Source organism: Cataglyphis hispanica, chromosome 17 (assembly GCF_021464435.1).
Source record: "Cataglyphis hispanica isolate Lineage 1 chromosome 17, ULB_Chis1_1.0, whole genome shotgun sequence".
NCBI classification, from domain to species: Eukaryota; Metazoa; Arthropoda; class Insecta; order Hymenoptera; family Formicidae; genus Cataglyphis; species Cataglyphis hispanica.
In genome coordinates, this window is record NC_065970.1 from 4,595,929 (window position 1) to 4,622,967 (window position 27,039).

At 25.5% G+C, this 27,039-nt stretch overlaps 4 protein-coding genes across 4 annotated transcripts; all 4 read left to right on the plus strand.

Annotated features, from left to right (window-relative positions):
- The first annotated feature begins 733 nt into the window (after positions 1-733).
- Positions 734-5,212, plus strand: LOC126855994 (uncharacterized). The gene is made up of 9 exons (XM_050604147.1): positions 734-877; positions 1,309-1,428; positions 1,604-1,721; positions 3,514-3,793; positions 3,931-4,047; positions 4,113-4,203; positions 4,677-4,813; positions 4,950-5,082; positions 5,162-5,212. The coding sequence occupies exons 1-9, from the start codon at positions 734-736 to the stop codon at positions 5,210-5,212; spliced, it is 1,191 nt and encodes a 396-aa protein (XP_050460104.1).
- A 1,689-nt stretch (positions 5,213-6,901) lies between these two features.
- Positions 6,902-12,713, plus strand: LOC126855999 (uncharacterized). The gene is given in 10 exon segments (XM_050604151.1): positions 6,902-7,045; positions 8,174-8,293; positions 8,932-9,046; positions 10,237-10,498; positions 10,620-10,736; positions 11,674-11,764; positions 12,200-12,345; positions 12,452-12,525; positions 12,528-12,583; positions 12,663-12,713. Coding segments are annotated over 10 exon segments (1,176 nt in total).
- Positions 12,714-15,750: 3,037 nt separating this feature from the next.
- LOC126856007 (uncharacterized) lies at positions 15,751-18,996 on the plus strand. The gene is made up of 7 exons (XM_050604164.1): positions 15,751-15,894; positions 16,163-16,282; positions 16,460-16,577; positions 17,528-17,789; positions 17,941-18,057; positions 18,120-18,210; positions 18,894-18,996. The coding sequence occupies exons 1-7, from the start codon at positions 15,751-15,753 to the stop codon at positions 18,897-18,899; spliced, it is 858 nt and encodes a 285-aa protein (XP_050460121.1). The 3' UTR covers positions 18,900-18,996.
- A 3,280-nt stretch (positions 18,997-22,276) lies between these two features.
- LOC126855998 (uncharacterized) lies at positions 22,277-25,591 on the plus strand. Its single transcript, XM_050604150.1, has 9 exons — positions 22,277-22,420; positions 23,533-23,652; positions 23,767-23,884; positions 23,976-24,237; positions 24,337-24,453; positions 24,514-24,604; positions 24,982-25,127; positions 25,339-25,471; positions 25,541-25,591. Exons 1-9 carry the CDS (start codon positions 22,277-22,279, stop codon positions 25,589-25,591), a joined length of 1,182 nt encoding a protein of 393 aa, XP_050460107.1.
- Positions 25,592-27,039: the final 1,448 nt, after the last annotated feature.

Sequence of the window (27,039 nt, forward strand, 5' to 3'; positions counted from 1 at the left end):
TATCTTGATTTTTTTGTATATTTTTATGTATAATTTGTATAATAAAACATGTCAAATATTTTTCATATGTGTAAATTATTTTTAATACTAGCGTGTTTAAATTTTTTAATTTAACTCTTTTGTTGATAAAATAAATAATAAATAATTATATATTTTATAAATATACAAAGTGACATGGCGATATTTAGCTTTTAAATGATAACTTTTATCGCGTCGATTGTTAATTAAAGATTCAACAAATCATATGAAAAGATCTAATCTCTAGTTTAAACAGTAAGAACTTTACCAGAAAAGTCCGATGCTCTCAAGAGTGAATGACATTCATCTCGAAGATCAAACGTACGCTATGAGTGCGGACAATAGAATGAAACGTGTAAATCTGCGAAACAAAAGAAATTGCGAAAACGCATGCGCGACTTTCATGGAAGAAATTCTCTCTATATAAATAATATTTCTCTTATTTTCTTAAATAACACCTGCTGAAATTACTCCGCTATCAAATCGATCGCATAATTGGGAACTTTATTGAGAGAAATGTCGTTACATTGTAAATATTTTAGTTTTTGCTGCGTTGTATCGGCTTTGCGCGTTACAAGAAATTATATTCAATTTGTATTAAAATTTACACCAGAAAAGAAAAGGAATAAAATACTTAATAGATCAATGGAAAAAGAAGGGGATGTATGTACTTTTGTTATTTCACTATCATACGCGTTCTAGACGTTGTAAGAAAATGATCCGTCTCGAGACTCAGTTTTTTAATCTGAATAAGATTCTTCTGCTCACTATTGGACTATGGCCTTATAGACAATCGTATTTCACTCGACTTCAATTTATTTTTTTGTCTACTATTTTAACGACAAGTCTTATATTTCAGGTAAGTTCTAATATGATATTATTGATATATAAGAAATCATTGCAAAAAAAGGTCTTATACCACACATATATTTAAATATTACAATTTAGATTTTACAATTTAGCTTGGAGTAAAATTAAAATACTAGCTATAACTATATATTGGCTTAAGTTTGCATTTTCGATTTAATTTTATATTTTATATACATATATATACATATATAAATTTTTATTGTTATTAAAAAAAAAAACTTTTACTTATATTTACACAATTATTTTTCATTTACATATAATTTGTTTTTATAAATAGTATTTTCCAGCAAGTATAATATTATAAAAGTTATTCGAAATAAATTCAATAATATAAAATAAAAAGATTTGCATATGCGCGCGCGATTATGACTTTAGAGAAATAGTTTTTTAATAAAAACTTGTAAATTATTATTTTTATAGTGTACGCCATTAATATCACAAAAATGTACTCCGAATTTCGTCGCCAAAGTTTTATCTTCCGCATCTTTCTTCGCTCTCTTTGTGATAAAATATAATATGTTTTGTATCAATATCGAAACTGTGAGTAGATGATTTACAAAGTTGAAAGTTGACAGACTAATTTATGTGTTAATAGCTTATTCAACACAAGCAAGAAAAATATTATCAAATAAATTTTTGTTATTGTCAAATAATTTTTTCTACATACCACTACCATGTATAAAAATGATATATAATAAAATTATTTAAAAAACAGATGAAAGATTTACTGGAGCAGCTACAGCATATATATAATAAATTAAAAGACAAAAATGAATTTGCTATTATAGACGAATATAGATCTAGTGTCAAACGTTGTACTACTGTACTTACACGTAAGATTTTTAAATACGATCATACTTCCTTTTTTTCCAAAAGCTATCAAAGTTTTAGCAGAAAATCGATTCAGATATAGTTTCTAATATATGTATATATAATATGTACGTATATATGATATATCAAATATTAATTATATTTAAACAAATTTGATTTTTTTAAATTATTTTTTAAATATAATATTATTTTTTGTCATAAATTTGCTTCCTTATATAGGAAGCTTTATTTTTGTGTAATTTTTTTTTTCAAATTTTGATGTCAATTTGTTTAGAATGTTCTAAAACGTCGAAAAAACATATTTTTGATAAAATGTCTGTATGTATGTATATATGTATGTGTGTATGTGCACATAAAGAACGTGATTGTACTTTCGTAAATTTTGAAATAACGGGCTAAATTTTTTTTATATAAATAGAGTGTCATTAAAGATTGGTTGGCATTGTACTTGGCTAGGTTCGGTGAGAGTTTATTTTTTATAAAATTTTGAATTTATCAAAAAAAGGATGCTCTAATTTTCGCAAATTTTGAGATATTGGTTTTTTGTATGAATAGAATATCATTAAAAAATGGTATTGTATTTGATAAAAATTGATAAAAGAATGTATTTTTTTATGAAATTTTTAATTTTTTAATAAATGTTTGTGCTTTAACTTCCACAAATTTTGAGATATTGGGCTAAAAATTTTTACATAAATAAAATATCATTAAAGAATAGTTGGTATGAAATTTGATGAAAATTGATGAAAGAGTTCCTTTTTTATGAAATTTTGAATTTTTCTAAAAAAAGATTACTGCTATTATAAAGAGAAGGAAATAAAATTAAGAGGGAGCAATGTGCAAGTTCCTAATTTGCACAATATTTTATTTCTTTTTATTATAATAAAAAAAAGTTTTTATATTTAACTTATCTTTTGGAAATTAATTTTAATGAATTAATTAGATATTTGTGGCAAATTATCTCAAATCCGATATTTATCCGATTATTTTCAGTTAACCTAATTGAAAATTATCTGTATTATATTGTGCCTCATATTATATTAATCGCAAAAATGTTATTAAGTTTATAAAATAATGTTTGAAAAAAATTAATTAAAAATATAAAAGAACTTTAATTATTTTATTATATCAAAATATAAGAGAATTTTAGTTATTTTATTATTAAAATAATGACTAAAATAAACTTTTATAAATGGCAAATTATTAAAAAGATATTAAAAATTACAAATAGAATTATAAATTATTATACATATAAAAACTGTGTTTTTTATCTATAATACAGATAATTCCTTCAACTTCAATTTTGATTTGTTTTTGGAAAATTTACCCAATTAGAAATATTATATACAATATATAGTGAAGAGTGCAATCTATATCTAAAATAGTGGTGGTTTCAAACTATTATCTAAAAAATTAAAAATAAGTTAAAATAATTAAAAGTAAAAAATCAATTCGTGCAATAATCAAAATATAAAAATATAAATATATGATAAAAACGGGTAGAAAAGTAATATGAAAAAATATGGGCTTGTTTTTCTCAAAAAACTGTATTTTATACAAAAAACTAATTTGTTTTTTTTTTTAATTTCTAGTAACAAGTATATTCAAACAAAATTGTGTAGAGAAGGTTTTGTGTAAAATATGTGTAACCAATTATACAATATAAAAATCCACCATAGTTTAGTTAATAATATATTAAAATTTATGATGCATGAATGAGCTTGAAATAACATAAATCAACTTAAAAAAGTTATAACAAAAATTTGAATAACAAAGGCTTTCTAACGATTTTAGTATATGGTATTTGCAGCATATGTGCTCTGATATTGTGCTCATGTTTGCTCTTATCTGAGTTTTGGTCGAAAATCCTCGACGTTATATTACCAATAAACGTATCTCCATCGCGTAGCTTACCAATTACAATGGAATACTTCGTCGATCAAGAAACATATTTTTATTGGATTCTGTTACATATCAATGTATCGTACTGCATCGGGGCAACTGCAATGGTAGGAATAGGAACGACGCTTATTGCGTATCTCCAATACACCTGTGGTATGTTTAAAATTTCCAGGTAAGAAACAAATTAGAATTATTACAAATTTTCAAGTTTTAAATAAAATTTATTTATTTATTTTCTTATTATCTTGAACAAATCTAGTTTTTATTTCACAAAAGCAAAAAATGTACAGATAAATATATTAATTATAGTTATCGCATTAAACGTGCTGTGAACATTAATACTTTAAAAAATACTAAACTTAAGAATGGAGTTTCAACATTGCAAGAAATAATTAGTGCCATAGATATTCATCGGCAAGCTATAAGGTTAGTATCTCTATTCGACGATATATATACATATAAATATATATATATTTTTTTGTTTTTTAAAGATTATCCAAACTTTTGGTATCAAAAATTGAGAAAATGTTGTTCTGCTTAATAATTGTCGGAGTGGTTTGTTTGAGTCTTAATCTCTTTCAAGTAAGTCTCGTGTTACGTTTTTTATATACGTTATTTTCAAACAATACTTAATACACAAAGTGTCCAAATCAATCGCATCACCGTTTTGTGTGCAGGTAGAATAGATGAAACTGAGGAAAAAATATTTTATTATTTTGTGATTTTCGTAATAATTATTGAGAAATTGAATAAAAAAGATTTTCACATTCAGTTTAATTGCACATAATGGGTAATGCGATTAATTACAAACACTCGGTATATTTCACGATGTATTATGTTATGAAAAAGTGTATTTTTGCTATTTCTGTCTCTCTCTCTCTCTTTCTCTTTTATATTTCTTTATTTTCTTATTAATATCTTTGATTTTGTAAAATAGATTCTTGAATAATGTTTAATGATTGGTATGATAATAATTCGTGAGTAATGTTTAGAGAATGTAAGAAGTGCAGATGCAAGTTTGTTGCAATTGCAATTTTATGTTTTAGATTTTTCAGATTGCGTCATATGAAGATAATATCAAAGAAATTTTATTTCCCTTCATATTTGTAACTATTTGTATCACATACATGTTTGTAGCCAATTATGTTGCTCAAGATATAACAGATCACAATAGTGACTTCTTTGCTGCTGTGTAAGAAACATCTTAGACATTTTCGATAAATTGTATGAAATCTCGTATCTCAAAAAATGAAATTTTATTAAATGTAGAAGTCAATGTTATCGTATAGAAATGTATGAATCTATTCTTTATATGAATTATTGCGTAGGTATGACGTTAAGTGGTATGAAGCTCCGTTACATATACAGAAATTGATATTATTTCTGTTGCAAAAAGGAGCCAAAGATTTTACTGTAGGTGTCGGTGGACTATTTGTCGGATCGTTGGAATGTTTTGCCACGGTAAATATAATATATATTTGATATACAAAATAAACATACAAATATACATAGAAGGCAATATTACCAATAAATGTTACAGTTGGTAAAAGCTTCGGTTTCTTATTTTACTGTCATATATTCAACGCAATAATAAGGTAAGAAGAAAAAATAATAGCAAATCAATTTTAATAAATTATAATGTAGCAAAAATTTAGTCAACTAAAGCTCGATATTACAATTATATCACATTTAAAAATTAAAAATAATTTATTATTAATTTTATAAGTTGTATTTGAATAGTCATAAGAGATCTCTGAAAAAAAATATTTAATAAAAGATAAAAAATATATTTAGAATATACATTTAAAAATTTATATTTATAAGATATATATATATTAAAAGAAAAAAAATATATATTTAATTAAAAATATTATATAATTATAATATATCAAAATTTTTAATACATCAAAATATTCATATAATAAACTTTGATTTATTGAAATATAAAACACTAAATATAAAGTACTGATACATTCACTTAGCTTTAAATTATTCTCAAGTTTTGTGAAATATGTACTGTCACAGTCCTTTTAATAAATAATTTATGTATTGTTAATGTTAATGTTATGGTTAATGTTAATGTTTGCCAAACTTTTTTATAGCTTAATTTTTTTATAATAAAAATCTTATGTGCAAATAAAATATAAAGATTTGAGAAATAAAACTGTTTTTAATAAAAATCATATTACATCATTAAATATAACTTGGTAAATTAAAAGTCTTATATGTATATATGTAAAATCTTATATGTAAAGCTAAAGGAAATGATTATTTTTGAAGATGTCATATAAAATTAGCTATTATACAGAGTGTTCTCGAGTAAATGACTACATTTCAAATATAAATTTATCACCTCAAAACAGAAAACAAAAAAAAAAAATTATTTTCGTTTTGAAGTCTTACATTCATATTTCCAGTTTGGTCATTTAATTTGGGAGTACCCTGTATATGCTATATATCAAATAGCAGATTTGATTAACACGTTACATTGTTTCAAGTATCTTGATTTTTTTGTATATTTTTATGTATAATTTGTATAATAAAACATGCCAAATATTTTTCATATGCGTAAATTATTTTTAATACTAGCGTGTTTGAATTTTTTAATTTAACTCTTTTGTTGATAAAATAAATAATAAATAATTATATACAACACTTTATAAATATACAAAGTGACATGGCGATATTTAGCTTTTAAAATGATAACTTTTGTCGCGTCGATTGTTAATTAAAGGATCTACATATCAAAAATCTAATCATTAGTTTAAATAGTAAGAAAATTTACCAGAAAAGCCCGATGCTCTCAAGAGTGAATGACATTCATCTCGAAGTCCAAACATACGCTATGAGTGCGGACAATAGAATGAAACGTGTAAATCTGCGAAACAAAAGAAATTGCGAATACGCATGCGCGACTTTCATGAAAGAAATTCTCTCTATATAAATAATATTTCCCCTATTTTCTTAGATAACACCTGCTGAAATTACTCCGCTATCAAATCGATCGCATAATTAGAGACTCTATTGCGAGAAAAATTGTAAAACTGTAGATATTCTACATTTGCCGTGTTCTATAGTTGTATCATTGCTATGTGCTTTATACGAAATTATATACAATTTGTGCTACAATTTACACCAAAAGAGAAAAGTAATAAATTATTCAATAATAAAACAGGTAATGATAATTGGTGGTAATAATAAAATATCTCACTAAAGAAAAAAGGGGTAAGTGTATTTTCGTCGAGTGCTTCACTATCATATATGTTCCCGACCTCGTAAGATGATCTGTTTGGAGACTCAGTATTTTAACATGAATAGGATTCTTCTGCTCGCTGTTGGCCTGTGGCCCTATCAACAATCGAACCTCACTCGATTTCAATTTATTTTGTTTTTTACTATTTTAACTACAAATGTTATATTTCAGGTAAGATTTAATCTCATATAGCACACAATGGATCTGGTCTGGACATTCAAAGAACGTTAGGACTTCCTTAGGACATTTCTTAAACGAACATTGTGTATTATCTGGGATATAATGATATTATTATTATATATATAAGAAGTTACTGCGAAAAAGCAGACTTATATGTCACATATCTAACTTTTAATTATCTGACTTTAGATTGAAAATAAAAGTGTATTAATTGCGAATTATAACTGTATATAGTTTGCACTCATTATTTTATACTTTAATTAACTAATATATGTATACAAGATGTCAAAAATTCAAATGTCAAAACTTTGGGAGCATGTAGAAAATCATTTAATTAAGAAGAAAATAACTATAGAGATTTGCTCGTGTTTGCTTCGTTTTGAAGAAAATTGTAAAAAACATAAAATAAAATTTTTATTTTTTTACTTATTTATAACTTTATTTATTTAGCCTTATTTATTTAGCCTTATTTATATATGTTGTCACATTTTTAACCAAGATATTGTATAAAATCTTGGCTTTTCTTGTAATAACGCAAATTTATTAAAATAAGCAGGCTGCAATAATTTCGCATTTTGTTTGTATATTTATTTACAATCCTCTAATTTTACCTTAAGAAAATTTTAATTTTCTTTTTTTTTTTATTCCATTCTTTCATTCTACAATTTTTATCTTATTGTGTTTTTCAATAAATTTATAATAAGTTTATTCTTGTTGTATGTTTTTTGGTGAAACCTTTTGTTTGTTTTTTTCACAATTTTTTCCAAAACAAAGGAAAGATAAATAATGTTTGAAAAATTTTTGTTTTTATGAATCCTTTAAATGCCATCAAAGTTTCGACATTTAAATTCGGGAAAATAAAAATTATATATAAATTTTTATTATTATCAATAAAGCAAAATTTTATCTGTTGAAATTTTATTTATTTATTTACATATAATTTGTTTTTATAAATTATATTTTTTAGCAAATATAATATTATAAAAAGTATTTAAAATAAGTTCAATAATATAAAATATAAAATTTCTATGTAACGTATATGTCTGCGCACTATGATTATTATGATTATAAAAAAATAGTTTCTTAATACAAACTTGTAAATAAAATTACTATTTATAGTTTACACCATTTATTTCACAAAAATGTACTTTGGATTTCGTCGTCAAAATTTTATCTTCCGCATCTATATATGTTGTCGTTATGATAAAATATATCATGTTCGGTATAAATATCGAAACTGTAAGTAATGGCTTACAAAGTTGAAAGTTTAGGGGAGACCGGGGCTGGCAGTCCAATTTTTCACTATTTGATTTTTAATGAAATACATGAAAGAAATATCATTATCGATTATTGTCTTCGATAAGATGTATATTTAGTTATCAGATTAAATGTTTTAAGTTACCTTAATTTGATGATAATTAATGTTTGAATATTTTTTTTATTCCTTCTACGCTGGGATGCAGCAATCAATTGGAAATACTTATTTTTTCTAAGACAACTAAAATGTAAAAACGAAAAGTCTCAGAAAATAAATATTTACGTAATCAATTTTTTGTTATATTTTTATAACTCTGTAACAACATGCGATCGTGGCATTGTATTTGATGTAATTGAAGGGGAGAGTTATGCTTGCTTTTACAATGAATTTTGGCACGATGGGCGCACATCCGTGCAAAGTTATAGACAGTTAGTCTATCTACCTCAATGAGCAACCAGCCACGGTCTCCTTTGCAGACTAATTTATGATTCGATAGCTTATTCGACATATAAGAACGAGCAGAAAAAATATTATCGTCAAATAAATTTTTGTGCAAATAATATTGTCTATATCTCACTGTTATGTATAATAACGTTATATAAAATTATTTAAAAAACAGATAAAAGATTTATTGGAGCATTTGCAGCTTGTATGTAATAAGTTAGAAGAAAACGAATTTGCCATCATAAACGAATATGGATGCAATGCCAAACGTTATACCGCTGCACTTATGAGTAAGAATTTTTTAGATTTTCAAATATGCTCACGCTTTTTTTTTAATTTGCAAAAGCTGTCAAGGTTTCAATGGAAAATCGAGTATGACAGGAACAGTCTTTTTATAATATCACATATGCATATATGATATATCAGTTATGTCTATTAAAACATTTGTGACACCCATTTATAACGATAAAAATAATAAAAATAAAATTAAAAAAAAACATGCTTTTTATGCTAAAAGAAAACAAATATGGTGTTTTTTCATTATTTTTATTTTTATAAATATATTATAATTTTTCTTTATTTTTTTGTTATTATAATAGAAAAACACTAATGTTTTATATTAAAAATTTTTTTTTGAAAAATAATTTTAAATTAATGAGATGCCTTTTGCGGCAAACATCAAACATGACAGGATTCCAATCATTTTTAATTTGTTTAATTGAGAATTATTTGAATAATCCGATATTTCATTAATCGCAAAAAAATTTCATTAATTTTTTTAAATAATGTTTAGAAAAATAAATGAAAAATATAAGAGCGGTTTAGCTTTTTTTATCATGTTAAATTAATGACTAAAGTACATTTGTAATAATTATGAATGAGAATTTATTAAAAATTACAAATTAAAGAATAAATTATTACAAATATAAAAAATGTGTTTTTATATCTATAATACAGACAATTTCTTCAACTTAATTTTTAATTTGGTTTTGGAGAACTTATGTAATTAGAAGTATTAATCACATAATTATGTAGCTAATTAGAATGCAATCACACTACATTTAAAATAGTGATGATTAGGTTAAACTTATCATTTAAAAAATAAAAAAATAATTAAAAATCAATAATGAAAAATTTGCAATAAAGATGAAAATATTTGAAAAAAAAAAATATTTTGAAAAAAGGCTTGATGTTTTTTCAAAAATTCATACTTTACAAAAAAAAATTTTTTTATTTACATTTTTAATATATAGATATAGGTATACATACATACATATATATATATATATAAATCAAATAAATTTATAGAAAAGGTTCAAATGTGCAATCAATTACACAATTTAAAAATCAATCACAGTTGCGTTAAAATCAATATGTTAAAATTTATAATGCATGAATGCGTTTGAAGTAGCATAAACCATAAATGTAAAAGAATTATATGACAGAAAATTGAATAACAATCGCTTTCTAATACTTTTAGTATATGCTATTTGCAGCCTATCTGCTTTTATAGTTTCTGAATTTTGGTCGAGAATACTCGATATTATGTTACCAATGAACGTATCTCGATCGCATAGCTTACCGTTTACAATGGAATACTTCGTCGATCAAGAAACATATTTCTATTACATCCTGTTACATATTAATGTATCATCCTGCATTGGAATGACTGTAACGATAGGGATAGGAACAACGCTTATTGCGTATTTTCAATATACCTGTGGTATGATTAAAATTTCCAGGTAAGAAACAAATATAGAATATAAAGATTTACAGTATTAAATAAAATTGTTTTGTTATCTTGAGCAAATATAAAAACACAAGATAAAAGAATGTACAGTTTGATAAATATATTAATTATAGCTATCGTATTAAACGTGCCATGCATGTTGATGCGTTAAAAAATAATAAACTTAAGAATGAGATTTTGATATTGCAAGGAATAATTAGTGCCGTAGATATTCATCGGCAAGTTATAAAGTTAGTATAAAATTTTCTCGATTTGACAATAAACAATATATATATACAGGGTGTCCTAGACCATCCATACAACCCTTTTCTTTCAAAAACTAAGCATTTTAGAAAGAAAGGTTTTGAACAAAAATTGTATGGTTTTGAGGGGTACATAAGATGGTGTCATTGGTTTGACCTTGTATGGCATCGTTAAGGTCAAGTCAAGGACACCTTTAATTTCTTAAACGGAATCCCCTATTTTTGATTACATATTCTTATAGCTTATGTCGAGAGCTTTCAAAAATACTATAATAAAGTATTTTTTCATTAAGAATTTTTTGAGTTATTTTGTATCTTAATCTGACATATTTTAGTATTAAATATAAAATATCTCAAAAATTATTTAGTGTTTGACAATTGTAATACTTTTATGTAATCAAATGGTGTCAAGAAAAGAAATAATTGTAAAAAAATATATTGCAAATAATTGCATACCTTTTTTTAAAAACTGATATTTTCTATACACCATTTGATTCATCTTATTATTCTATATATACATAAAAGCATTACGATACAATTATCGAACATTAAATAATTTTCGAGATATTTTATATTTTATACTAAAATATGTCAGATTAAGATACAAAATAACTCAAAAAATTCTTAATGAAAAAATACTTTATTATAGTGTTTTCGAAAGCTCTCGACATAAGCTATAAGAATATGTAATAAAAAATGGAGGTTTCTATTTAAAAAATTAAAGGTGTCCTTGACTTGACCTTAACGATGCCATCCAAGGTCAAACCAATGACACCATCTTATGTTCCTCTCAAAACCATACAATTTTTGTTCAAAACGTTTCTCTAAAATGCTTAGTTTTTGAAAGAATAGGGGTGTACGTGTGGTCTAGGATATATATACACAAGGATACAATATTTTTAACAATATTTTTTAACTTTTAAAGATTAATTAAACTTTTGGTATCTAAAATTGAGAAAATGTTGTTCTGTTTAATATTAGTCGGAGTGACATGTCTAAGTCTTAATCTCTTTCGAGTAAGTTTAGTGTAAGTTTTATATATCAACTATTTTCATAAACTATAGAATATATATATATATATATATATATATATATATATATATATATATATAATTTGTCCCAAATCCTAAAGCATAGATTAGATAATCTTAGATAATGCTTGTGAATGGATCAAGCACAGTAAATTGAACAGAAAAGTCTTATCATTTTTTTCTATAACGCTTCTTAAAAGAGTTATTATTAAGTAAAATCTGATTAATCAGCGTGAACTTTTAGCCGGGCGCTCATCGATGAATCTTTTCTCTCTCTCTCTTTTTTGCTGATATTTTATAAAATATACGATTTTTATCTTTAGATCAATTATAATCGTTCGTTAATTATTAAACTTTATCATGAATAATATTTAGAGAACATGAGAAATGATTTATTCTAATTACGATCTTGTGTTTTAGATTTTTCAGATCGCATCATACGCAGATAATGTCATGGACATTTTATTTCCCTTTGTATTTGTAATTATTAGTGTTCTATACATGTTTGTAGCCAATTATGTTGCGCAAAATTTAACAGATCATAATAATGATCTTTTTGCTACCGTGTAAGAAACCTTATTTTAAACAAATTGTATGAAATCTTGCATCTTAAAAAATGTTTCATTATATGCAGACCACTGTCGTATGTATCACCATTATATGATTGCGTAGGTATGACGTTCAGTGGTACGAAGCTCCGTTACATATACAGAAACTGATACTACTTCTGCTTCTAAAGGGTTCCAAAAATTTACTGTGAGTATCGGTGGACTATTTGTCGGATCGTTGGAGTGTTTCGCCACGGTAAATATAATATATATATTATATACTCATATTATCAAAATATACATACATGGCAACATATTTCAAATAAACGTTACAGCTGGTGAAAACTTCGGTTTCTTATTTTACTGTCATATATTCGACGCAATAATAAGGTGAGAAGAAAAATAATAGCAAATAAATTATAATCTGTCACAAATTTAGTCAATTAAATCTCAACTCATTGAAAAATTGGCATTTATTTGAGTATAAGCACGAAATATAAGACACTGATACAAACATTTACTTAGTTTTAAATTATTTTCAAGTTTTATCTTAACTCTTGAGATAAATGTATTGTCACATTATTTTTAATAAATAATTTATATATTATTGATGTTTGCCAATTTTTTTTATAGCTTAACTTTTTTATAATAAATAGCCTATGTTCAAATAAAATATCAAGAGTTCATCAAGAAGAGAAATGAAGATATTATCAATAAAATATAGATTACTCTTAATATAAGTTATTCATTTAATGTTTTATATTAAGTTGAAAGAGATGATGATTATTCTGAAAGATAACACGTAAAATTATATTATTTTTATGCATTTTAATTTTTTATATATGCAATTTGTATTGGTCAATAAGATGCCTCAAATATCCTTCAAATAAATCTTTATATGTTTAATTTATTCTTGCTAGCAGTTTTAAATTTTTAAGTTTCAATCTTTTGTTGATCAAAGTGAAGTAAGTAATAAAAATTTATGTAAAAAAAGTATGAAAAAAAAAAATTAATTAATTTAAATATTATTGTGCTATATTTGCATGAGGGATAAATAAATTTTACATAACATATTTTAAATAAAAACAATAATTTAGATATAATTATTTTAATTTCTATTTTGATATTTTTAATATCAAATGTTTTAATTTAATTTATACTTACACATTATTTCTAAACAAATCATTGTTTAGCGTTAGCATCCATATAATCATTTAAGTAAAAAAAAAAAAATTAAATAAAAAATATGTTTAGTAGAGAATGTAGTTATATTATACTATTTTCTCTTAAACATACTTAAACAGAATATTAGCAACAATGAACAAATATTAATTGTGCCGATTATCAATTCAAAATGCCGTACATTTGTCTAATTTATTCGGTCTAATTTAAGATGACATGAGTTTTATCAGATACATCCGATATTGAAATATTTAAAGTTGAAGACATAGAAATTTCTCTCGAAAGCCAAACGTATCCTAGGAGCGTGAACACTATAATGGAGGGTTGGCTCTGAAAAGGGCGAATAGCACCTGTGCAAAGTGCTATTCTCCCTTTGCATTTTATGCTAGGTGGTTTTATTCATGGAAAACGGACATATGTCAAAATATTTTATTAATAGTTGCACTTACAATTTATATTAAAAAAAAAATAATAATACTCATTATACAAAGCATCGAAAATGAAGAAAAAAGAACCGAAAGATGAAATTAGTTTAATAATAAAAATAATTAACAGATGAGCATGTGTATCACGTATACATAATTATCTAAATGCGTAATTTGGAAATTTTTATTTTGTGGTTTCAATATTTTTTTACATAATATAATTATTGTTAAAGAATAATTATCATAATTAAAAATATTGGATCTATTTGGATATATTTTTATAGAATCCTTAACGACAGTAAATATGTGACATATTTTATATGTCAGTAAATATGTGACATATATTTGAAACATACTTGTAATGTTCATATATTATAACGTTCGATATAAAAGAAATAATTTCTGTATGCTTAAATTTAAAACAGAATATTACTTATTTTTATTTTATTTATATTTTTTCTTATCCTTTTGTAATTATAATATATGCTAAGATATTAACAAAATTTATTATTAAAAATTATTAAATATATATTAAAAAAATTATTAAAATTAAAATATTAAAAAATGACCAATATTAAAAAAAAATTAAACATATATATTTTTTTTTTGCTGGGAACACATAAAACAAAATTCTACTATTAAACTTAATAGATTCAGTATTCCTTACGTGCTTGTCGGTTAGACGATCATTCTCTATATAAAACAAGCAAGTTATTGATAGTTAAAAACAAATTCTTTGAAGTAAAAATTAAAAAAAATTATTATTTGCAGTTTATTACATTTTTTTAGTTCAAAATGTCTATTTTAAGTACGATATAAATGATACATAATTTATAATTTACTTACCACATATCGTTGATATGTCCATCGCAACTTCTTTTTCTTTTTTTCCTCATCTCTTGATGTTTCCTCTCGTGACATTCACACTTGCAAAAACACGATTAATATAATTAGTCGTATATACGATGGCGAGACACTTTGCACGACACTTCCACGAAACATGAAACAATCACACAAGATATGCACCTTATTATTATGGCGATATAGTTTTATATTGTTTATCAAAAGTTAATTCATTGTTATTTTTAATAATTAAAATAATAGCTGACTAAATGTCGATATTAGTTGCGATCGCATTTAGAACAGATATACGAAACGTTCCGCAGTAATATTTTATTGCTCGAGGGTTGCTGTGCGAATGATAACAATTAGAAAAAGAATTTGAAGCGTCTTCTATTATTACAGTGAGTCTGTTCGTTTTGCTGAACTAATTCAGAGTTTATCTTTTTTTCTCCATATTGGAGATATCATATATCATTCAAAAATATTGCCTGCGATAACAAGGTTATATATATATGATTTTAATAGTTTGTGATATTTGTCTCGAAGACTAACCGTGTGTTATGAGTGCGGACAATAGACTGAAGCGAGTAAATTTCCGGCACAAAAAAAGTTGCAAATACGCGTGCGCGACTTTCGCACAAAAGAAATTTTCTCTCAATAAATATATTTCTCTCTTATTTCCTGAAATAACACCCGCTGAAATTACTCCGCTATCAAATCGATCGCATAATAATTGGGGACTTTATTGCGAGAAGCATTATTAAACTGTGAATATTCTACTTTTGTCGCATCTTATAGTTGTATTAGCTATGTCCTAATACAACTATATCCGAAATTATATGCAATTTATGCTACAATTTATACCAAAAAAGAGAGAGAGAAAAAAAATAAAATACATGATCTATAAATGGAAAAAGAAGGGGATGTGGGTACGTTACTTCACTATCATATGCGTCCCAAACGTTGCAAGAAGATGATCCATCTCGAGACTCAGTATTTTAATCTGAATAGAATTCTTCTGCTTGCTATTGGTTTATGGCCTTATCAACAATCGAACTTCAGTCGACTTCAATTTATGTTCTTGACTACTATTTTAACGACAAGTTTTATATTTCAGGTAAGCTTTAATATAATATTATTAATATAATATTATTAATGTATAATATTATTAATATAATATTAGAAAGCAAATTTTTATTTATTGACATTTTTCATCATTGACATTTTTATTATTTATTTATATATAATTTGTTTCTGTAAATAACATTTCTGGCAAATTTAATATTATTTTTAGTTATTCGTTTATGTAAAATTAAAAAATCTCTGCGTGCGCGTATGATTTATAGAAAAATAATTTTTTAAACTCGTAACTTTACTATTTACAGTGTACGCCATTTATTTCACAAAAATGTACTCCGGATTTCGTCGGCAAAATTTTATCTTCCACATCTTTTTTCGCTATTTTTGTGATAAAATACAATATGTTCAGTGTGAAGATGAAAGCTGTGAGTATGTAGCGTACAAAGTTGAAAGCTTACAGAATAACTTGAGTTCACAATTTATTCGACATATACATTGTACAAGAAAAATATTATTGTCAAATAAATTCTTGTACGAATACTTTTTTCTATATCTTTTTGTTATATATAATAACGGCATTTAAAATTATTAAAAAAAAACAGGTGAAAGATTTACTGGAGCAGCTACAGCTTATATGTAATGAGTTAAAAGACGAAAACGAATTAGCTATCATAAACGCATATGGATGCAATGCCAGACGTTTTACCGCTGCACTTACGAGTAAAATTTTTTTAGATTTTTAAAATACAGTGCTTTCTAACTCACAAAAGCTGTCAAAGTTTCAGCAGAAAATCAAATCAGATACAACATTTCTTCATATATCGTTGAAAAAAACGAGCTTTTTCATTAAAGGAAAATAATAAATTTGATTTTTTTTATTATTATTTTAAATATAATATTTTTTTATATTGTTTGTTAATGTAATAAGGGAAAACTAGAGTTTTCATATTTTTATTTATCTTTTTAAAATAATTTTTTGAATTAATGAGACTTTGTCGAAATTTACACAAAAAGTGACATAATTTTTAAGAAGCATAAAAAATTTTAAATATAAAAAAATTAATTCTTTTTGCTATATTGAAATAGTAATTAAAAGGTAAATTAAAAAAATGACAAATATAAAATTAATAAAAATTAAAAATAAATATTACAAATTATTATACAATTATAGAATTTTAAGAAATAAGATTAGAATAAGAAATAAGATAAGAAATAGATAAGAAATAAGATTAAAATATAAATTAGAATAGAAAACAAAAATGGAATTGCTATCTACATTTAAAATAGTAGTGATTAACTTAGATTTATTATCTAAAAAATGATAAGTAATAAAAAATTAACTTGCAATAATTAAAATATAAAAATATTAAAAATATTTGAAAAAAACACGGCTTTTTTTCTGAAAAAAATCGTATTTTAACATTTAGTTTTTTTTTATTTATATTTCTAGTAACAAATATATTTAAATCCAAAACAATAGAAGAGACTCAGATGTGTAATCAATTACACAATATAAAATGTGATTACATATACAGTTGAGTTAATAAAAAATTATTAAATTATATAATGCAAGAATAAGCTTAAGATAACGTAAATTTAGAAATATTATATGACAAAGATTTGACAAATAATAATAATTATTAATAATAATTGCTCTCTGACGCTTTTAGTATGTGCTTTTTGCGGCATATCTGCTATTATCATCGTTCAATTTTGCTCGAGTATGTTTGATAACATATTATCAATAAATGCATCTGAACTACATCGTTTACCAATTCCAATGGAGTACTTTGTCGATGAAGAAAAATATTTTTATTGGATTCTGCTACATCTTAACGTATCATTCTGCATTGGGGCAATCGCAATGGTAGGAATAGGAACAACGCTTTTTGCGTATTATCAACATACTTGCGGAATGTTCAAGATCGCCAGGTACGAAACGTGCATACAAAAATAATCATTTTTTGAAGAATTTAGGCTATAAATAAAATCTTGTCATAAAAAAAAAAAAAAAATTAAAAACCACAAAAATATGTTATTTGATGAGCATAATTACAACACATTATATTAATTTATCTATTAGCTATCGCATCGAACACGCAATGAGCAGCAACGTGCTACGAAATATTAACTTCAAGAATGAACTTTTAATATTCGAGGGCTTGATTTGGGCTGTGGACATTCATCGACAAGCCATGAAGTCTGTATCCAATAATGTGTCAGATTTATTATTCTTAATATATCATATTTTTTTTTTTATAGATTGACCATACATTTACAATCGAGTATTCAATTGATGATGTTTTGTATAACAGCATTTACTGTAGCCTCAATGAGCTTCAATCTGTATCGAGTAAGTTTTCTGATTTATTCTACAATCTTTTTTTTTAAGCCCACAATTGATATTTCACAACTATTGTTGTAACTATCCATTAAATAATTGATAATTTAATATTTGATAATCGTCCATCCCCCTCCTTCCTCCCCGCCCTCGCCCCCAGTAGATAACATATTTTTAAACAGTTTTTGCGCTTCTAAGAGAGATAGAGGGAGAATCTATAGGTAATTAACAGATAATAATTTTGAGTCTTTATTGTAATTAATAAAAACCAAAAGACAAAACATAAAAGCTTGCTATTATTGTATAAAGTTAATTATAATTAGTATTGATAATTATCAGTGGAACTGGTATCTTAGATTTTTCAGATTATACATGCAAATGATACATTTTTAATTAACGTGAAGGAATTAATATTGTGCATTTTATGTGCAACATCTACTATATTATACATGTTCCTGTCCAACTATATCGGTCAATATGTAACGGATCACAATCGTAACGTGTTTGTTACCGTGTAAGAAACGTCATTGTAAAATAAAATTTGCGAAACATTTATTTGCAGACTTTATTTAATGATTGTTATATTAAAATGTACAAGTCAATGTTTTTTGCACAACAAGCGGAAGTTTAAAAAACTTTTGCAACTTGTGCTTAAAATTATCCATTAAGTCTCTTACAATTAACTTATTTTGTAGATATAACGTTCGATGGTATATAGCTCCCTTACATATACAGAGAATAATATTGTTTCTATTACAAAGAGAATCCAGAGATTTCGTTTTGACCGTCGGATTTTTCGTTATATCTATAGAATTTTTCGCCACGGTAAGACGATACGTAGAATATTTATATATTTATAGTGGCGTATATATATTACAAATGATTAGCTCAATGAAATAGAATCATTTTTGTTATAGTTAGTCAAGGCTTCAGTGTCTTACTTTACAGTTATATATTCTACAGGATAACAAATCATATAACAGCATGGACGTAATAGAATTAACACAAAAGTAACATATTCCTGTATTTCATGTATTAAACAGAATAATAGATTATGTTTTTTTGCAGCATATAAAAGTGTAATTAAAATTTTTCATGCAAAGAAAAATATAAAGAAACAAAATTAATTAATTTAAATATTATTGTGCTGGATCTGTATCACGAGTGAATATTTCATATAATATATTTGAAATAAAAACAATAATACAGATGTGATTATTTTACCTTTTTTTTTGATATTTTCAATGCATGATGTTTATAATGACATTATTTCTAAACAAATTATTTATTGTTTATCGTTGACATCTACATACAGGGTGTCTTAGACCACCCGTACACCCCTTTTCTTTCAAAAACTAAGTATTTTAGAGAAAAACGTTTTGAACAAAAATTATATGATTTTGAGGGGTACATAAGATGGTGTCATTGGTTTGACCTTGGATGGCATCGTGAAGGTCAAGTCAAGGACATTTTTAATTTTTTAAATGGAAACCTTCATTTTTTATTACATATTCTTGTAGTTTATCTCGAGAGCTTTTCAAAACACTATAATAAAGTATTTTTTCATTAAGAATTTTTTGAGTTATTTTGTATCTTAATCTGACATATTTTAGTATAAAATATAAAATATCTCGAAAATTATTTAATGTTCGATAATTGTATCGTAATGTTTTTATGTATATATAGAATAATAAGATGAATCAAATGTTGTATAGAAAATATCAGTTTTTAAAAAAAGTATGCAATTATTTGCAATATATTCTTTTATAACAATTATTTATTTTTTCTTGACACCATTTGATTACATAAAAGTATTACGATACAATTATCAAACACTAAATAATTTTTGAGATATTTTATATTTTATACTGAAATATGTCAGATTAAGATACAAAATAACTCAAAAAAATCTTAATGAAAAAATACTTTATTATAATGTTTTGGAAAGCTCTCGATATAAGCTATAAGAATATACAATAAAAAATAGGGGATTCCGTTTAAGAAATTAAAGTTGTCCTTGACTTGACTTTAACGATGCCATCCAAGGTCAAACCAATGACACCATCTTATGTTCCTCTCAAAACCATATAATTTTTGTTCAAAACGTTTTTCTCTAAAATGCTTTTGAAAGAAAAAGGGTGTATGGGTGGTCTAGGACACCCTGTATATGATCACTTAAGACAAAAAACAGAAGAAATAATTAAATAAAAGTATGTTTAACAGCGAATATGTGATTGATATTAATTTTTATTAAACACGAATAAAAAAATATTAGCAACAATGAACAAATCTTAATTATTATATTAATTATTAATGTGTCAATTGTCGATTTAATATTTGAAAGTGGTGTGCATTTATCTAATCGGTTTAAGATGATATGAGCTTTATCAGATACATCAAAATGTTTAAAATTGAAAAGGAAGAGATTCCTCTCGAAGGCCAAACATGTCCTACAAGTGACAGCATTATAGTGTGTTGGCTTCAAAAAGGGAAAATAGCGCCTGCGTGGGGTTGCATTTGGTGCAAAGGTGGCAATTTTCTTCATGGGAAAAGGACATACTTCGAAATAAGTGTAAGGGTCGTTATGGATCTTGTAATTATACGCGTACGCTTCACTGACATGAGAGTCACCTGTATTTTTCAGGGCCACTCGCCATTCTCCGTCTGTCATCAAGGCTTACCTGTATTTCGCAGAGCAACTCGTGACTTTTCCTCGTCATCAAGTATCACCTGTATTTTACAAAGCGACTCCTGACTTCCCATCTACCATTGAGGGTTACCTGCATTTCTCAGAGCTGCTCGTGACTTTCCGACTGTCACCTGTGTCTTATAGAGCGACTCATGACTTTCTGTCACCAAGGGTTACCAATATTTTGCAGAGCGACTCGTGACTTCATTTGATCATCTCTTCCCATTTCTATTTCACACAAGTTTTTATATATAAAAATATACAATATATATCTAATATATAAATATTTTTTAATATCCGGATCTAAAGTCGTTTAATCAATTAAAAGAGAAACTTCAAAAATTGTTTTGTAAATTAAGAATCTTTTCACTCTATCGATTTTATTATTATTTATTATTTATTATTATTATTTATTATTATTTATTATTATTATTATTTACCACTCTTTCCTTGTGCAAGAATTAAAGCGATCTTCGTGAGTGGCTACCAAATGTTTGCGAAATCATCGGAATAGGTGGCTAAAAAAGGAATTGGCTTGAGTTCAGGTTGAATCTATCAAAATCACAGTTAAAGGAGTATCAAAAATTAATATTAACACAAAAATAAGAAACAATACACACACGTCAAACAGTTCTGCCTACTTTCCGAATCGATCTCACCCCTTGAAACCTCGTAAGGTCCCTCAAGATTGGGATTTTTTGTTCCTTCAACTATTATCCTTAGCGTTTCCCCTTTTTCTTTCTCTCAATATCCTGGACCTTCTTGGTTCCTCTCGAGAAACCAAGTAGCCTTTATTTTTTACTAAACATACTTAAACGAAAAATTAGCAACAATGAACAAATATTAATTGCGCTGATTATTGATTTAAAATTCATAGTATTTGAAGTACCGTGCATTTATCAAACATTTTCTCGGTTTAAAATGACATGAGCTTTACTAGATAGTTTCCACATAGAACTGTTTAAAATTGAAGGGATAGAAATTCCTCTCGAAGGCCATGCGTGTTCTATAAGCGCCAACATTAGAATGAAATGTCGGCTCCGAAAAAGGGGGAAGAGCGCCTGCGTTGAGTCATTTTGTGCGAAGGGTTTCATTCATGGGAAAAATACATATGTCGAAATACCTTAAGCTATAAATACTTTCATATCGATTGTGTAATTATATGTATATACCTCTGAGAAATTTGTTCAATTGCGTGTGTTTTGTTCAATTACACGGTATTTTGTGTACTGCCTATCATTATATTAAATTCGCTTTGCAATTTCCACTAAAAGAGAGAGAATTTGTGAGAAATATTTTTTACCGATCGGTGAAAAAAAAAAAGAAGGGGATGAGCGCACCGTCGTTGATCATTTTCACAGTCATACATGTTCTACAGTTCGTGAGAAGATGATGCGTATCACGGCACAATACTTTAATATTAACAGAGTGCTTCTGCTGGCTGTAGGCTTGTGGCCATATCAACAATCAAAAGTCGATCGATTTCGATTTATTTTCTTCCTCAGCATTTTGACAACTGCTATTTTATTTCAGGTGAGACACACAATATCTTGATATCATTACTGCGAGCCAAGCTATAATATACAGTGATTTATAGCAATTTTTTATTATTTATTTTTATTATTTATGCCTTTCAATAATTTACTAAATTGCACCCATAATTCATGTCAAAAACAGCAGTTATTATATAGGACATTGGAAAAAGAGAAAAAGGAGCTTAAAGCGAACAAAGAAAAGAAACATACCAAGAAATCAGATCAGTTTTATAATAAAAATAATTAATATATATTAATATACAAAATTAATATACAAAATTGGTATACATATCATGTACATGTAATTAATAAATGTGTAAACTGTATGCGACTGTATTATCTTCGACTTTGATAATTTGTTATTTGTAAATTGTCTTAATATTTTTCTATATTAAAAGTCTCGTATCTATACATTACGTTATTTAAATACAATACGATGATTTTGAGAAACGCCCTTATATGTAATTGTAATTACAAAGTCTTTTCATATAATCTAATTGTATAGAAAAGTAATTACTATAATTTAGAATATTGAATCTATTTGGATATATTTTTACAAACAATATCTCTGAACAACAATATAGATAAACATATGATATACTTGATACATTAAAAAAGTTCCAAGACTGATTTTTTTTTTTTTTTAATGTATTAATGGCACTATCTCTCAATCAATATTGGAACTAGGTAATACCAACTTTTAATTTTCTACATTTTTTTTACTGCATTATGTGCAATAGTTTTTTAATAGTACATATTGAAAGATGCATGTCTACATACTTATAATTTTTTTTATACGAAAATATAAAAAAACCTTCTTTATCTGCCTTATTCTCTAAAACGGAAAATAATTAATTTTTATTTTGTTTGTACTCTTTTTTATTTCTCTAATTATAATATATGTTAGAAATAATACAAAAAAATTATAAATCCAACCATTTATCTTTATCTGTAAATACATAAAACAAAATTTGACTATATACTTTAATAAAATCCGGTATTCGTTGTGCGATTAACGGTCAAGAAATATTACACAAATATTAGGAGTTAATAATGAATTAGAAAATAGATTCATTAACGCAAACATTTTCAAAAAATTGTTATTTGTAGTTTACTTCGTTCTTTAACTCAAAATGCTCTGCTGATTTTGTTATGAAGATTCTATCAAGCTCGCTCTTTTTTACTACTTTTGTGATAAAATATATCTTCTTCGCTATTAATGCCGGATCTGTAAGTTAACGGTTTGAAATATTTATTCTTAAAAGGAATTCTAAAAACTAAACATTTATAATGAATTCTTTCTGTCATGCAAAAACGGTACAACAAAATACCGTTAACTAACAGATAAAACATTTATTGGCACAACTTCAACATGTATACGACCAATTAAAAGACGAGTGTGAAAACGCTATCGTTGAAAAATATAACTGTAGTGCGAAACGTTTCACGATTGTAATTACATGTAAGAAAAAAATATTGTATCACGTGAGTATAAAATTTTGCAATGTTGTGAAACAGAAATTGAAATGATAATTACTTTCTAACACTTTCAGCATTATTTATTTGTAGTATATTTGCTCTTATTGTCGCACAACTTTGGTCGAATATAATTGCTGTTGTTTTATCGAGGAACGTATCTCAAGCACGTCGTTTGCCAATTATAACAGAGTATTTCGTCGATCAGGAGAAATATTTTTTTTTAATTCTCCTGCATTTAAATGCAGCATTTTACATAGGAATGACTGTAGTAGTGGCGATCGGAACAATGCTCATTACATATCTTGTACATACCTGTGGACTGTTTAAAATATCTAGGTATGAAATAAAATTATAATTTTGTATAAATAAATATAAAAGAAATTTGCAAAATTGTATTGCAAAAGCAAATAAATATGCTCAACATATTATTCACAGTTATCGCATTGAACACGCAATGAGGGCCGTTATGTTACAAAATATTAGTGCAAAGAACGATGCATTGATGTTGGAAGAAATAAAATGTGCCGTGGATATACATCGGCAAGCTATGAAGTTAGTAGCAATTTGATAATATGCGTACAATGCGTGCAGTAATATTTTTTGCGTTTCAAGATTATCCAAAACTTTGGTATCCCAATTTGAAGCAATGTTATTCTGCTTAATAGCTGCAGGAGTAGTATCACTAAGCCTTAATCTTTTTCAGGTATGCTTCAAATTAATTATATTCATAAATCTACTTTTGACCGTGCTCTTAATATTCTATAATACATGTATGAATAATATATGTGTATGATGCAGAAAAGATATACCTTGTTTCCATTATTTTTTTTCTTTTTCTCTTACTCTAATACTTTCGATTAAATAATACTGCGTATAAATTATTTTAAATAAAATAAATAATTAAAAATTACTTTAAATAAAAATTATACAATGTGAAAGTATATATACACATTTTTGTATTTTATTTTATAATAATTATTATTGAAATCTATTTAGAAACTTATAGTTAGTACATCGTTGAATGATTAAAAATCTATATAGAAAATTTGATTTCATACAGCTATAAAATTTGTATTTTAGATTTTTCAGATGGCATCAAACAGAAATAACATCGATGAAATTTTATTTCCCTCTGTACTTGTGTTTATTAGTATTTTATATATGTTTTGCGCCAACTATGTCGGACAAAATGTAACAGATCATAATAGTCATGTATTTGTTACTGTGTAAGATAATATAATATTTCATAAAGTACAATTTTATGAGATAGTTAGCTATATAACATTTTATATTAAACAAAAATATTATAGTTGTTTATAAAAGAAATGAGAGCATATATGTACGCGAATGATGTATGCATATGTATGTGCGTCAAAAAATTACTGATGTATTCATATTTCTAAAATTACGAATATTTTATTCACACTAATTTTGTAGGTATAACGTTCAATGGTACATGGCTCCGTTATATGTACAGAAACTAATGCTATTTCTGTTGCAAAGGAACGGCCAAGATTTTACTTTAGGTGTCGGTGGATTATTTATTGGATCGTTAGAATGTTTCGCAACGGTAAGAAAATAGATATATCTCAGAATGTATTTAATTATATAATTAATATATTATAATTAAACATTACAGCTGGTAAAAGCTTCTGTCTCATATTTCACTGTTATATATTCAACGCAATAATGAAGTAAGAAAAGAAATAATAACGAATATATAATGTGACAAAAATTTAGTCAACAAACCTTCAATATTTTATAATACGTTTTAAATTAATTAATAATTTTTTTATATTACATCTAGAAAAATTAAAAATAGTTAAATATATTAATTCCAGTTTGTATCTAAATAGACGTAAAAACATCTCCAGATATATAAATATATTGAATTAAGAAGAGGAAAAAATAAAGAGATACACATATATTATTTCAATTACAGATTTATATTAATAGATTTTCAATGCATCAAAAACTGAGCATTATTTTATTTCAAATATAAAATAATACAACGTTATTTGACTTTACATTATTTACAAATTTTATTTTTAATAATTACAATATATGTATTGTCACATTTAAAGTAAATATTTTATACATTGTTAATTTTAATATGGCAAAACAACTATTTTTTATATCAATTTTATTTTATAATAAATTGCCTATGTGCAAAAAAAATATCAAAATTGAGGAGAAAGAAAGCTTTAAAATTAATTGATCAATAGTAATATTAATTATAAGTTAATTATAAATATTAGTATTAATTTATTATTAATTATAATATTAATATTAATTGATCAATATTAAATATATTATCATTAGATATAAATTGATAAAAATTTAAAGATGATATTTTACATACATAAAACTAAAACAGATAATTTTTCTTAAAAAAAAAAGCATAAAATTAGCTATTATATCACATGTTATATACTATATAAATAGATTTAAAATGCATTATTTTTATGTATTTTGATTGTTCGTATTTATGTATTACAACGTACCAAATATTATTTATATATGTCTAAATTACACGTATTTTTTGTCTATTTCAATTCTTAAATTTAAGCATTTTGATGATTAAAATGTAAATAAAAAAGATTTATGTAAATATAAAAAATGACAATTGGCAATTCTAACATATCATATGTGTAGAGATTTGATTAAATTTTAATTTTACATAATATGAATTTTACCTGAAAGCACGATGTCCTAAATAGTGAACGACATTTGTCTCGAAGACGAACTGTACGTTATGAGCGCGGACAATAGAATGAAAGGTGTAAATTTGCGGTACAAAAAGGCGGCAAATACGCATGCGCGACTTTCGCGCAAGTAATTCTTTCGATAAATATTTTCCCTCCACTTTTCTTATGGTAAACATCGGCTAAAATTACCCCGCTATTAAATCGATCGCATAATTGGGGACTTTATTGCGAGAAACATTGTCAAATTGAGGATATTTTACTTTTATTGCGTTGTAAAGTTGCGTGGTTTTCGTTACGCAAATTATGTGCGATTTATGCTAGAATTTCGCGCAAAAAAAAAAAAATAATAAAATACCTGATCGATTAAAAGAAAAAGGAAGGGATGTGTGCACCGTGGTTGATTTTTTCACAATCATACATGTTCTAGAGT